The 15171-nt window shown below is 42.7% G+C and overlaps 1 protein-coding gene across 1 annotated transcript in view; it reads left to right on the forward strand.

Moving 5' to 3' along the window:
• Positions 1-15171, forward strand: part of TTK (TTK protein kinase) — a 50172-nt gene that overhangs the window by 15816 nt on the left and 19185 nt on the right. Inside the window, exons 4-12 of the mRNA XM_066609767.1 lie at positions 828-934; positions 1308-1451; positions 5101-5191; positions 5276-5357; positions 5439-5548; positions 7284-7380; positions 10190-10307; positions 13279-13454; positions 14812-14945. Coding sequence (XP_066465864.1) covers positions 828-934; positions 1308-1451; positions 5101-5191; positions 5276-5357; positions 5439-5548; positions 7284-7380; positions 10190-10307; positions 13279-13454; positions 14812-14945 — 1059 coding nt within the window. The remainder of the gene's footprint in view (positions 1-827; positions 935-1307; positions 1452-5100; positions 5192-5275; positions 5358-5438; positions 5549-7283; positions 7381-10189; positions 10308-13278; positions 13455-14811; positions 14946-15171) is intronic.

Below are 15171 nucleotides of genomic sequence, written 5' to 3' on the forward strand. Positions count from 1 at the left end.
GCACAGTGTTCACACTGCTGATATCCTTTCCCCAGTTGTGATCTTCCTACCCAGGCCTATTTGGACCTGGGCCAGCAAAATAGCTGGCACGGGTCCAAGCAGACCCATTGGAGCAGCAGAGGATTGCCCAGGGCAAGGGAACATACATTCCTTTATCTTGAGGAGGCCCCTGGAACTCAAAATTTCCCCATGGGATGCGTTGCACACTCAGTTGGCTCAGCTACATTGGTGCAGGGGGAGTTGTAGAATTGGGATACCTGCTGCATTGTGATGTAGGCTATCCTATTCTAACACAAGTATTCAGTTAATATGAGTCTGTACCATGTTTAGAAAGTAATGTTTATGTATGTTTTTGTGGAATATTTGATACCAAGACTTGATGTGGGTAGTGTCAGACCAGTGCTTTTCAAATAGTGCTACTCTTCTTGTGGTGACCACATGGCATTGGCCCGAGATGCCTAGGGCAGTGGAGTACTAGTAGGCAAGATGTGGCTTGCCCTTCAAAAGAGGAATGGTTTGCAGAAGAGGTATGCAGCTTGAGGCTCCAATTGTTGGACATGCCAAATACTCTGCAGAACTGGCATCTATGGTGGCAGTGGTGGTGTCCTGAACAGTGGAATTTAGAAAATATAATATTTGGAACAGTCATATAGGCAAAGGGAAAAAGGCATATAGGCAAAGGGAAAAAGATTGCAAAGCACTCTTTGCAGTAGATCTTTATCTCTGGAAAACAATATTGTGCCTAATTTCTACAGTCTCTGCTGTTCCTTCTAACTTTTTTAATTGAACCTTTTTTTCCTCTTGCATGTCAATGCGTATGTTTGCAGTATTGAAGACCCAGAAGAGGCACGTGACCAGTTTCATCTTGCTAGACTGAACTGCAAGAAATTTGCCTTTGTCCATGTATCTTTTGCACAATTTGAACTTGCGCAAGGTTTGTAGAAACTGGTTTATTCTTAATTATAGTATAGTTTGCATTGACTATAAAACTTATGTGTTAAAACGTAGCGTTGCTGAAAGCTTTATTATAATTCCTTGGAGTTATGTTGGAAAGCGATGTTTATCCACTGGAAGAAGGTTGAGCATAAAGCTTGAAGAGTATTGGAAAGTGATGCTTAAGAAAATTTCATGAGTCAAAGCATGATTTTGGTTGTGCTCTAAAAAAGGAAATAACTTGATAGAGCACTCAGGGTGTGGGTGGGTGTAGTCTGCAAATAAAAATCTCACTGCTTTATTGGAATTTTTTTTAAGTGATGCTGTCTGTTTTTTCTTTGAGAACAACTGAATATTTATTTATTTTTTTATAGGAAATATAAAAAAGTCTAAACAGCTACTGGGAAAAGCTGTAGAATGTAGGGCAGTTCCACTAGAAATGCTGGAAACTGCGCTAAGAAACTTAAGCTTGCAAAAACCCCTTTTGCTTTCAGATGAAGAAAAAGAAAATTTGGCAGGTGAGTCTTTAAAATAAAGTATTTGGTGATTTAATGACAAGAGCTTAAGGAGCATCTGCTGTCTTTCTTAGTTAATTGCAAGAGCATTAATGATAGTGGAGAAACATTGTAGTTAATCTTGAGGATACAAACTTCAGCGTTGCTATGCCACATTGTATAGCAATATAGTCTGGGGATCTTCTTTGCAGTTGGAAAAATTGTGTTTTGTCATAGTAATCTGAATTCTACTGCTTTCTGAAAGAAAAGCCTAATTAATTGACTTCTCAACCAGTAACTGACTCAAGTTTTCATTTTATTGTGCACAGTAAATGTGCATTTCTTAAATGTGCTGCCTGAGAATATAATGCATGTTTATGTTGAGGTGTTACCCTGGCCCCTGTGTCTATGAAATTGAAGGGAGAGGCACTGGTGTACTCTGGAGGGCAAAGGTTACAAATACCCCAGGTGGCATAAGGGAGAAGGGGTAGAGCCATGCTGCCATCCACTCCCCCTGTGGCGCCCTATACAGAGCCCTGGAGCTAAGGCCTCTGAAGGGCTGTGCGTGGCCCCCTTCAACCCTATGAATGCCTTCAAAAGGCCTAAAACTTTACTTCTGCTTTTTGGGCAAAAACTGGAAGTGGGTTTTAGGCCCTCCGAAGGCTCCCCAGACATGACTGTGGGGGTGGCTGCGACATTTGGGGGAGGTGGCGACATTCTTGAACCTGGCCCTGTGAGGCACAGGGGAAAGGATAGAAAAGTCCTATTTCATTGCTATGCTTTGGTGAATTTATTCTTTTCATGAGATATTTTGTAGTTGGCAAACATGATAGTAGAGTGAGTTAGGGGAAGGTGGGGGGGGGAGCATAAAACTTTTCTGCATGTGCAACTCTTTAGTCTCCATGTTGCTCCTAAAGGAAACAGTTTGGCAATTGTGGGTGTCTGCAAAAAATACTTGAGTAATCTGGATCCATGCCACTGCATTGCTGGTTCAAGAACTCCGTTGCTTTTTACACTTCTTTTGTTTGCAATGACCAGTGAAATTTTCTCTCTACTGAGCACAGAAACCCAAAGAGAAGAGGCATTGTTTTGCAATGGAAAATATAGTATGCTCAAAGCATTTTACCTTCATCAAGGTCAAGAAGTTTTTATTCCCCTTAATGCGGTAATTCACTTGGAGCATGTGTTGTTCCAGGTGTTGCCTTCATGTTTTCAAGCTTAATTTTCTAGCCATAAGGGCTAGATCTGGGGTCGGCAACCTGCCATTCTGGAGCCGCAAGCGGCTCTTTCAGCCTTCTGCTGTGGCTCCGTGCGGGGCCAACCCGTGGGAGGGAGGGGCTCACCCCTCCCGCAACGCACCTGCCCCTCACCAGCCTGAGCGCACTAGCGCAGCTCCCATGCAACCTGTGGCTGCGCCCCATAGGAGAGGGCGCGAACGGGCTGGCGGAGCAGCTCCTGCCCAAAGAGCCCGCACCGCCCGTTCCCTCCTGCCTGAGCCGCAGCGCAAAAGCAAGCAATTGAGTGCAGCTGCTCTGTCCTCCTCCAAAGCTCAGAGCACAATCCTGTGTGTGTGTCCTCAGAAGTAAGTCCCATTGTGCTTAATCCCAGGAAAGTGTGCCCAGGATTACAGCCTTCAAGCTGCCCACTCAGCATTCCCCCATCACTCACACGCTCACTGCTCCATTTCCTTCACTTGGAAACTTGAAAGGATTTTGGAGACCCCTGCACCAGATGGTATTCTGTATATGTTTGTATACTGTATGTGTAACATACTGTATATGTAGCATCAAAGCATATTTCATGGTTGGGAAGTAATCACTGTTAGTATACCTTTTATTTTATGCAGTTTTGAACTCTTAGCTTGTTTGTTCAGGAGCACCTTTGTGAACAGTGTTAAGTAGTACTAAGTGGTCTTGTTCAGAGGTAGTATTGTGTGGAAAGGCATTTACAGAAGTAAATGACAGTAAAGAATGACAGTATCCTTCACATGCAGTTCACCTGTGCACAATCTAAAACAGTTGTTCTCCAACTGTGGGTCTGGACCTGATTTTTAGTGGGACCTAGAAGAGGGAAGTGTATTATATAACTGTGACCTATAAGAGGGGAGCGCAAACTATATATGCAGTGTATATATACTCCCCTGGGAGTGAGTCCCGTTGACTCTACTGGGGCTAACTTCTGAGTAGACAGGGAGAGGAGCCACTCACAGGCTGCACTCCTGTCCATGCATCCCTGAGATGAAGCCGTGTTGACTCTACTGGGGCTGACTTACCTTTCCCCCTGTTTTTGCACTGGTATGTATGGAGATCTGCCCCCCCCCCAACTTCCATCTGTTGGTTCTGTGTGCAAGGGGTTTTGCAATGGTCTTGCTGTGATATCTATATAGAGATCTTCCCTCCCCCACACGTTCTCCCTGTTTTTGCACTGGTCTGTATAGAGATCTGCTCCCCCCCCCACTTGTATTGGAATCGAGGAAGATCTGGTGAGGAGGTAGATGTGGTGTCAGCAGTGGCCCCTTTAAGGGTAAGCCTGGGCATCCAGCAGAGTGTGCTGCACAGCTGCAGCCACTTGAAGGCAATAGGGCCCTCAGGGATATAAGAGCACCTGAGGCAGGAAGGGTTTGTGGGTTGTAGAAGGAGTGTAGGTTGACTTTGGAATCTGACCTGGCTTATTGACTTTGTACTTTGACTTGGATACTCTGACTGACTTTGGAATCTGACCTTGGACTGTGACTTGGCTTATTGACTTTGGACTCTGCCCTGGATACTCTGACTCCCTTTGTGACTAAGGGACTGCTAGAGATACTGGAGTTTCAAGTGCGGCTGCTGTGCCCAAGACCTGCTGACGATCCAGGTTCTGCTGTAGTGGTGGGAGGCTGCTGGCAGGAGAGAGGACCTCTGCAGGTTGAACAGGGGAGCTACCCTGGAGGTGGGGTCCAGCAGGACTGCAGGGCAGAACCAGGGTCATTTGTTGGGGGAAAGGGGAGATAATTTGCTTAAAGTGGGCATAATTCTCCAGGCAGAGAATGGCCTTGGAATCAGGCAAAACACCATAGAGGACCAGGTGTCTGAAAACACAGGACAAGAATGTATGATAAAACTAACTAAAAGCTACAAGAGGGGGCTACTTTATAAAAATGGGACCTATAAGAGCATAAAGGTAAAAAACAAACAAACTATATATGCAGTGTTATCTTCATTTTAGGTGTCAAAAGGGTTTTGTGGCTCCCAAAGTTTTTTTTCCCTCTGGAAAATGGGTCCAAATGGCTCTTTGAGTGTTTAAGGTTGCCGACCCCTGGCCTAGATTGAAAGCTGAGAGTTTTCATGAAACTGTTTCCAGAACCATATGCTATGCCTTTTTTTGCATGCAGATCCACAGAATCACAGTAGATGCATGGACTTGAGTAAAATGTGAAATGGCTTTACACCATCTTGAGTTTTGGATCATGGTCAATAAGATGTAGACCCTCAGACCCAGCTGTTGTCAAAAATCTATAACCTGCTGGTTAGGAGGGAACAACTTCTTAATGATTTCGTTTTGATCACTTGGTGATACAGTGATATTGTTCAAGCCTCAATTTAAGTTTGGACTTGCAGAGAAATATTTCACAAGGAATATCTAGTTTTTCCTAAAGTGTTGTCATGGCTGAAAGTTTAATTTTGAATCTTGACAGTTCCAAGCTCACAAAATATAGTTGGAAACTTCCTGTCTCAGAAGAAAAATGTTGATTCTGGTGAGATTACTACTACCAGCTTTTCTCTTGGGTAAGTAAAAGATTGTATAGAATTATTTTGCTTCCACTTCCAACTGTCTTGGTGTAAAGAGAATATCTCATTTTCTCTTTTCAGGGAGAAAAATGACTCTCCTCAAGAGGCTGATTCGGTCCTGAGTGGACGCAAACCCTTGAAGCAGTTAAACAAATCTAACCAGGTAGGGGCATATTGGCATGCTTGTGTTTGTGTTCTTTATGTTTGAATTTGTGCATCTGATAACTTTCAATATGTTGTTTAGATGTGCCCATTTGGGAGAGTTCCTATCAAATTAATAAGTGATGACGAGGGGGATGATACTGCTGATTCAGTGAAGATGGATATTCCATGCATGCATAGTGTTACAAAGAGGTATAGTTCTATCAAACATTAATATTTTGTTGTTTCTGCAAAGCTTTTATGAATTAATGAAACAAATGGACTTGAACATACTGTCCCTCTTCGTGGAGCAGTACTAGATTCATCTAGGACAGTGGTTCCCAAACTGCATTGTGATGCCCTGGGGCATTGCAAGCTTCCAGCAAGACCATGCGGGATGCTTGCAAACAGTAGTAGGAGACTCAGTGCAGTGGTCAGAGGTCCTGCGCATGGTTTGTGCGCACTCTGAAAGGCCCACTCACTCACCCTGAACCTCTCAGCTGTGTTCGTAGGCTTCACATGCACCTCCGAACCTGGAAGTAACTGGAAATGATAGCACTGCCAGTAATGTCCAGGAGCTGTGAGCAGCCGCCGCAGCACAGTGGGGCATCGTGGGCTGGAAGACTTTAGGAAGCGCTGGTCTGAGGAAATGTGTACTGGCCTTACATTATTGTAAATAATGGTTAGCATGCACTTGTGGTTAGCATGCAGGTCAAAAAGCTAACCAAGAGAAACAACAACAGAAGAAGGTTCCAGTGTATCATTTCATTCCCACAATGTAACTTATTATTATTAACAGTATTTATATACTGCTTTTCAACAAAAAGTTCACAAAGTGGTTTACAGAGAAAATCAAACAAACAACTAATGGCTTCCTGTCCCAAGAGGGCTCACAATCTAAAAAGATGCAAAAGAATACCAGCAGACAGCTGCTAGAAAAAATAGTGCTGGGGTGAGGAGGGCCAGTTACTCTCCCCCTGCTAAATAAAAGAAGAGCACCCACTTAGAAAGTGCCTCTTACCTAGTTAGCAGGATTAGCGTACTTTGAATTCTTTAATTAGATCTGAACTGACTCTACTTGTGATAAAGCAAAAGAAAGCTTTATGTTGATTTAGTTTAGTAGATTACAGTCTCCTAAAAGGTAGAAAATATGCTCAAAAGTCTGTCAGCCTGTGTTATGTGTGCATGCAAACTGCAGTAGATGCCATACCAGAACTTGCACCAGTCATACCTGAGACAAGTCGTAGCTGTTGCACACCATTTGGACTGTGCTGAATTCTTAGGTATATAGGAGGTTTGGTCTTGAGCACTTGTACTATGTGGCTTTTTATTTGATATGACACAAATCAATGGAAAGTCTCTTCATGTACTTGGTGCTTACTGATTTGTTATAAGCTACTTGGGTTTGTTCTTCATGCTTTGGATAGAGGTGTGATTTTTCTCGGTGATAACGAAATAAAAACACTTCTCATTTTTGTTTAAAAAAACAAAAACAAACCCAAAACTTGTGAAAAAAATAAACCCATTTTCTAACACCTAATTTACTGTGTAGTGACTATTGCTGCATCTGCTGACACTATATCACCTACCTACTGTAGGTAGTGTACCTAGGACACTTTTAAGCCTATTATAATTTTTTAAAAATCATCCTTGGAATAAAAACGTAACACCATTTTCTGCACCTTTTCATGGGTGAGGGGGACAAAATCTGCAAAAAATAATTGAAAACCCCTCTAGCTGAGGATAATACTTGCTTCAGCATTCTGTAATACTACTTAAACTCTATGGATTTGTGTTTGTCCTGGCTTTGTACCCAAGTATTGTTCCGTTTACATTTTTGGAGAATTCCTTATTTGTTTTTATATATGTATTTGCACACTTGCAGTTGCAAAAGAAGAACTTTTGGGGGCTTTGTTTTAATAGGTTTATTAATGTTTTGATACATTAGGCAAATATCTGGCTCCAAAATCTCAAGTTTGATTCATTTGCCACTGCAGAAAGTAGAGCCTAGTGGAAGTGATTCATATCAGCCAGGAGACTTGAAGGTAATTTTAAATGCTTGGTTTCACATTGGGTTGTGGATGATCATATTTTTGGGTGAGGAACAGAGAAACTGAATTGAATTATATAGGCAAATTAAATATTTAATTAAATATTAACGATAAGAATCATTTGAAGCAACCAAAATAACTTTATATGTTAAAAAAAAAAAGTAAGGCTTGTAAAGTAAGGCTTGTGAAGTAACTGACAGCCCTAAAAATGCTTCTTGAGTAACTTGAATGATAGCATCCACTAAATTATTATTATTAGCTATATTTCTATCCTGCCTTTCTCCCTGAAGGGACCCAAAATCGGTGTTCCTTAAACTTTTTAGCACTGGAACCTACTTTTTAAAATGACACTCTAAGGACCCACCTAGCTTTATGAGAGTTTCAAAAAAACATGATCTAGGACAGGGGTGTCCAAACATTTTGGCATGAGGGCCACATCTCTCTGACACAGTGTTGGGGCCGGGGAGACAAAATTAATTTACATTTAAAATTTGAATAAATTTACATAAATGAATTTTTTAGAGATGGAACTTGAATGAATGAAGGTCTTGCAGTAGCTCAAGGCCTATAAAAGGCCTTGCACAAAGCAAGGTCAGCCTTTCCTTTGCCACTGTTGCATCACAAATATGGAACAGTAAGTAGTGGAGGGAGCACTCGTCCCACAGCTCACAGGTGAGAGGTTTGACCCACAGGTGAGAGGTCAAACAGATGTCCTCACACTGATAGCAGTTGTGTCAGGCTAGCACTGGCTTCAGCAAGTCCCTGGAGGGCCAGAGGCTCATTGGAGATTGGGAACTCCCTGTGGGCTGGATTGGGAGCCCCTGAAGGCTGCAAGTGGCCCCTGGGCCGGGGTTTGGGCACCCCTGATCTACAAAGAAATATTTACTTATTCACAAGTATTTATCTGCCCAAAACTCAGTCCATCTCTTGTAACGAGGTAGCCCTAGTGAATAGCCTCAAGCCTTGAATGGCTTAGTTATGTGACCCAGCCTGCACCTGCCCCCACTAATGTCATTAACAGATTTGGGGTGGGGGACATACACCAAAACAAGAAAGATGCTCAAACATTTATCTCCCTATATTTACACAAGCTTGCAAACTGCAGAAGCTCAGCTCTTTGCAGGGCACTCAGCAGTTATCTGAATTTTGAATAGCCTCAAGACCTGAGGTGGTAATTTATCTGATCTTAACATCACCTGTGTTTTCACTGGAGACTCTGTGAGACCCACCAAGAAATCTGTTCACGACCCATCAAGTTGGTCCCAGCTTACAGTTTGAGAAATGCTGTGGTATCCCATTTCAGTGTTACGTTCCAGGTTAATAATGATACTTTCAGTGTTCAAAGCACTTTACAGGGATGTTCTCAGTAATCCTTTTTGACAACCTTTTTAAAATACGTCATCACTTTTATCGCTATATTGCAGCTGAGGCTGACAGATATTGGCTTGCCTAAGAGCCACTTAGTGAGTTTGTGGTTGAAATGAAATTTGAATTAGGAACTTCCATTACACTACACTACACTTGAAAGCTGGTGAACTGTAGCCTATCATGAACTTGGGTGAACTGGTGATGTTTCTGTCCTGCACTAGTGAAGCACTTCCTATAGCAAGTTGTGGCATCTATGCAACAGGAAGGAACCTTTTTCTGCTCTGGAAAATACATTGCCATTCAAATCACAATTCTCTTGCTACCAGAAAGGCCCTGAATAAAAGCAGTTGCATTCATTGTTAACTTACAGGCCTCAGAGGAGTTCTTTATGTAAGGATTGTTTTATTGATAAGGGCCACTTCTCATATTTCATCTTTAAGATAAGGCTACTTTCATTCAAGATACATTAAAGTTGCAAAGATTAGAACTATATTACTATAGGTTGAGTCTCATTCCAGTGGGTTCCTAGAACTCATGTGGATGGCAAAAAAAAGCTGTATTTGCTATATATGCTCTGGTGATTGAAAAACAGCCTTGCTGACCTTTGTGATGTTAAGATAGAGTCATTAAGACGACAATCCAACAATCAGTCTCTCTCAAGGTGCTTAGAAAGGCTTCACTCCGACCCCTCCCTTCACCAGTGCAAAGTATCTTTCTTTCAGGCTGAAGCTGCCTGAAGAGAGAATGATTGATGGATTGTCAGCCTGCTGTCCTCACACTCTCCTCTCTTCCCCCCCCCTTATTGTTAAAGGACTATCTTCCTTTAATTTAAAGGGTGCTTCTCATTGCATTGAGAGAGAAAAATCTATGGATGATTAGGTTATACCTGTAATGACTTGCAGGACTTTTTCTCTCTACAACAGTAAGAAAAGCGGTTTTTTAAAACTGCTTTTGAAGGCATGCATTTTTTCCGTTCTCCAGGGATCAGCACATTCCTTCTCATTTGCAGGGGCCATTCGAGTGAAATCCATGTATAAAAAAATCAGTGTATAACAAGGCTGGACCTGTACTTGTAGAGTTGGTTTCTCCATTTTGGCTGAGCTACATAGCTCACTTCCAAGAAGCTTTTGGTCTGAAGGCAAGATAATGTAGGCCACTAGGCAGACTAGGAGACCATAATTCTGATATGGAATCAATGTGGGGCCTTGACAAGAAGGCTATTTTACTCCTGTATCAGTAAAATAGATATAACTGTCTTGAGATTCTTGTATGGAAATAGCTGTTACCTGTGTAAAAAAGGGAAGACTGAATCTGCTCATGATGCAGAATGAACCAACCAACTAAATTCATGGACTTGATTCATAAATTGGGCTGAAAGCTCTGTCTGGGATTTTTCTTGGCCTGATTTTTTAAAAAGAAATTTGTCTTTGTTTAGGTTTTACCAAGTAGAAGCCTTAGAGAACTATCCAATGAAGAGAGCTCAGAAGTAGCTGACAGTTCAACTGTAACCTTAAAGAACACATCTGGTTCCAGTTACACTGTTAAAAGAAAAGGTTTGTACTAATCTGTTAGACTGGGCTGATAAAGGTATCTGGGCTCTTGATGTTCACTATGTTTTTCCCAAATGCAGTAGAAGTAGCACAGCATAGTAAAAATGAAGCAAAGGGAACTAAGTTAAACCTATACTTCAGTCAAAGTTCCACTTAATGTGCCGTAGATACTCGCCTATAGGGCGATAAATTTGTCCCAACAGATAGCTCCTGAATCTACCCTTCGCCTTATCTGCAGGGCCACTCGGGGTCAGGGCTGTTTCAGTCACACTGCAGAGCAGCTGTGGTGCTGCTGGGGAGGGTGACGCACCACTCGTTCCCCCACGGGGAGCCTGCTGCTCCATCCTTCCCACCTGGAGCGGGGAGCCTGACGGAGCTGCTCCACTCGCCTGCCTCGTTGTTGCTCCTGGGCATTGCAGTCCTGCCCGCTCAGGCTCCCCGAGCCTGGTCTCCTTGGCTCTGACTTCCTCCTCCTCCACCCCTGCTCATCTTCGCAAGGACAGGAAAGGGGAGCAGGAACCTGGTGCGCATCCCATGTGTGTTGTCAGTGGGGTTTATTCCCAGGAAAGTCCGCATAGGAGGGCAGCCTTTGAGCCCAAGCCTGTTCATGCCTACTCAGAAGTAAGTTCCATTATTGTCAATGGGGCTTACTCCCAGGAAAAGATTGTAGCTTGAAGATGGGGCAAGAAACGGGAGGACTGCTTCTTCATGCAGTGTTTACAGCTCTGCATCTGCTTCTTCTGAGCAAGAGGGAGGAGGGGAGCCCCCCACACAGCCTCCCTTCTGCCCCCACTACTGCACTGCCTGCTTCTCTCTGCCCTTCAGCCCCAGCCTCTCTCTTCCCTCTATGAGCCTTCACTCTGTTGTACTGTTTTCTCTTCTCCCTTCCCCACTGTCCTTCTTTCTCTGCCCCCTATTTACAAGCCATGCAATCAGAGAAACTGACCAGGAAACCCCCTGACAGCCTTGATCCTTCTGTAAATCCAGAGGAGGCAACAGCCCTCAGATCAGGTGAGGGTGGGCTTGTTGCAGCTGCAGGATGCACCTTCCCTGAAAGTGGAAACACTCCCATCAAATGTCTCACAAACTACAGTTCAGAGCACCATTACTTAGGAATAACACCCAGGGAAAGCAATGGGTCTGCTTCTGAGTTTCAGAATAGGGTTTCAGCTTCTGAGTTTCAGAAATAGGGTTTCAGCTATGTGCAGCTGCACTTGGTCACAGCCATTTACTTTTGCTTATCTCTGCTGTGAATTGAATTGCACACTCCCAGTTGTATTCTAAGTTGTATGTTATATGCAGAGCTTTTGGCTTAAGAGCAGAAGACTCTGCCTTTGTACTGTTTTGCATCAGAAGTGTCCTGAGAAATTCTGAGTGATAGATCACTTTTTTACGTTTTAGTTTTTTTCCTGTGCTGTCTTCAATCACTGGTTCATACATGAACTGATCACTAAAAATTAGCTATTGGTGGGGCTTTCACAGTCAACTAGCTACCTCCCTTCCTGCCTTGCTGGCCCTGCAAGGCATTCTGGAGCACTGCCATTATTCCATGCTCTTTCAAGTACCCCTGAAGGTCCTGTTGAGTGCCCCTGGGGGTACATGAACCCCAGGTTGGGAACCACTCTATTGTTGTTCTATTAGTATGATGTTTACAGTGCAGTTATTCTTTGATAGTGTTTACAAAAAGATTGTGAAGACCAGAATTTAAAAGTTTATGAATAAAAATGAATCTTATGTTCTTTTACTATATTTCTAATAAATTAGAGACTGTCAGTTCTTAGGTAACAATTACTGGTAGGTTATTTTTCAGGATCTGGCCTAGGGTAAAATCAGACAAAACTATAATCAGACACACACACCCCAAGTTTATGACCCCGACTTATCCGAGGGTCACAGAAAATTCTATGATTCATGCTCTAAACCTGCCCTCGTCTTATCTGTGAGATTGACTTGTAGGCAAGTATCTATGGTAGATTCTTCATTATTGTTTGCTGCCTTAAAGACCCATTTTTTTAGGCCAGATAGTTCTGCAAGTCTCTTTACCCAAGTACATGCCTATTAGAAAGATTGCCACTGCTGCCAGCAGTCACTCCTTTCCCCTCTGCTGTCTACAACAGTAGCTTCATCACAAATACTAGCCCCACTTCATTAGAATATATGGCATAAGGCCCCCATCTTCTGTGAAAGATTTACAGCTGCCTCTTCCACTGACTGTCTTGCTTATCTGACCGCCTTGCCAGGGCTCTCCTGGGACCTTCAGCATTCCTACTTTAATAATGGTACAAGACAAAGGTCTTGGTCTGCAGGGGAGCTGACCTGAATGTGGGCATATAGTCTGTTCCAGATGGGATAGTGCTTCCCCTGAACGATCAGGTTTGCAGTTTGGGAGTCCTTCAGGATACAGTTTTATTCCTGGATGGTCAAATAGCAACCATGTGACCAAGAGTGCCTTTGCATAGCTTTGACTGGTATGCTAATTGTTCCTCTTTTTAGTGAAAGCAAATCTACTCATGGAGCACGTGCCCTCATCACACAGAAGTTAGACTATTGTAGCCCATTCTGTGTGGAGTTACCCTTGAAATGCTTCAACTGATCTGAAATGCAACAGTTTGAGTTCCCTGGGGGCTGGTACTTGGAAGCAATGGGACCTTCATTTTCTTTCATTTGTACTGGTTACCTGTTTTGGATGTTGGTGTTGATTTTAACTTTTTAAAGTCCTAAAAAGCTTAGGGCCAGGTTCAGCTTGGGGCCAATCTAAAGGAACAGTCTTGAACCATACAAAACCACTGGCCACCTTCATTTTCTGAGGCTGTGCTCAGTATTTTGTCACTGTCATGGGTCCTCCTGAGGGGTGTGTATGTGTTAGTGCTACGTTTGATATGTTATTTTGTCATTTTTTGTGTTGTGAGCTGCCTTAGGGAGCCCTTTTTGGGACCAAGAGATGGGATACAGATCCCTATAATTATTTTTCTAGAGACCAAAGAGCAGCATGAGGAGTCGAGGACCACAGAATCGAGCTGTCAGGAACAAGGCCAGAATTGTGTTTCTCTTGGAAATAATCAGAAGGAGAAGGAACCATTCAGTCTAAATAGTCTAGCATCTGGAAACATTCGGCTTCGTCTTGAAGCAATGCGTAAGAGAAACTCAGAGGTAATTTTCAAAAATATAAACTATGTGTTAGCACACTTTTGTTGTTGCACCGCTGAGATTGTCATTACTTGTGAAATACAAGCTTAGTCTTGAGCCATCTTGCTGAAGGAATTGGAGTAAATATTAGATTTATATACACTTTTCAACAAAAGTGTACAAAGCAGTTTACATAGGGTTTACACGTTTACATACATAGGCAAAAGGTTACTTTTTCCAAAAGGACTCATAATCTGACAAGAGTTACAGAAGAAATATCAGCAGTCACTGGAAAGAACACTGTGCTATGAATAGGGACAATTGCTGTCTCCCTTATAAATATAAGAGGACCATCACCTGCAAAGTGCCTTTGTCTAGTTAGCAGAGGTTAGTATTATACAAGGGAGTAGTGTGGTTTATTTTGTGCACCCTGCCTTTTATTATCCAAGATCCAGTATTATAAGACTGGAAACAGTTTTTCTGTCTGTAGTCTTCAAAGATGCTGGTCAGTTACAGGAAGTGGGCCCTTGGTACCCACAAATTCTACATGGGTGGGGGGGGGGGTTGTTCTGTGACTCAGCTTTTTATAAGTTTAAATTCCTATAGGGAAGCACAGAAGCTATTGTGGGGTGAGCTCACAGAGGAACTCTTTCATGTCTTGATGATCTTTGATTGCTCATCCCCACAGAGTGCAAAACAATAAACTCTTGATGTACTGTGGAGGCCAGGGCCTCAACTAACATACACCTCTTGATTAGATTTGTTAAGGAGTTGGTGAGGAAGGCTAGGCAGGACCTGTGTGTTGCTAACAACTTTGTTCCAGGGCAATACGTTTGCAGGGTGCAGTTTTTGTTGACAGTTCTCTGCTATGCAGGCAAGCAAGGTGTGACCTTTCATGTCACTTTCCCAAAAGAAAGGTGAACCTTCTCTCATCACACAGCTTGCTAGAGTCTGGGAGGAGCAGTGGTTCTCATGAACCAAGGTTTTGGCTTTCCTTAAGGCCTATGGTGTGTAAGACCTCTTGCCATCAGCCTAGTTCAAATGCCACAAGACTGACCTGATCATGCGTTCCTGAGTACATACCCAGTGCCATAAACATGTGCTAACAAACATTTCCTGCATCAATAAAAAGAACATGTCTGGTGTCAATCATTGCTGAGCTCTTAGCATGCATGTCGGCCTCAAGCAAATACTGGTACAATGCATATTGTGGAATTGGTTGGAACTTCAGGAGAGCAGTATGTGGTCTGGATGGCAGGTGAAATTATCCAGCTCTGATTTGTAAAATGTTCTTTAGCCAACATAATCAGCTGGAAGTACCTGGTTTTTCTATTATTGTTCATTTGAGAAATGATGAAATAAAGTTTCCTCCATTTTATAGGGAAAAAATCCAAGCTTTGCACAGCCAACATTTCAAGTTTCCAGGAAATTTTCACCACCAGAAACTGTTTTAAAGAGAAACAACCAAGCAATCATTGGCACAACATCAAACAACACCACGCTGAATATGGCCTGGTAAGTGGTATGTGTAATTTTAGTTTGTTTACAAATATCAGCTATTAATATACTGTAATATTGATGCATCTTGGCCATAGTATGTTTGGAGTGCCTGATACGAAGCTTGAAGTTGTTGAAATGTCTTCGATATTGGGTTGAATTTGGAATGTAAAACAAGCTTTTTCTATACATCCTCTTCATCTTTTCCTATACTGTATAGGCTATACATCAATTTGTATTGGGA

Source organism: Tiliqua scincoides, chromosome 1 (assembly GCF_035046505.1).
Source record: "Tiliqua scincoides isolate rTilSci1 chromosome 1, rTilSci1.hap2, whole genome shotgun sequence".
Lineage (NCBI taxonomy): Eukaryota > Metazoa > Chordata > Lepidosauria > Squamata > Scincidae > Tiliqua > Tiliqua scincoides.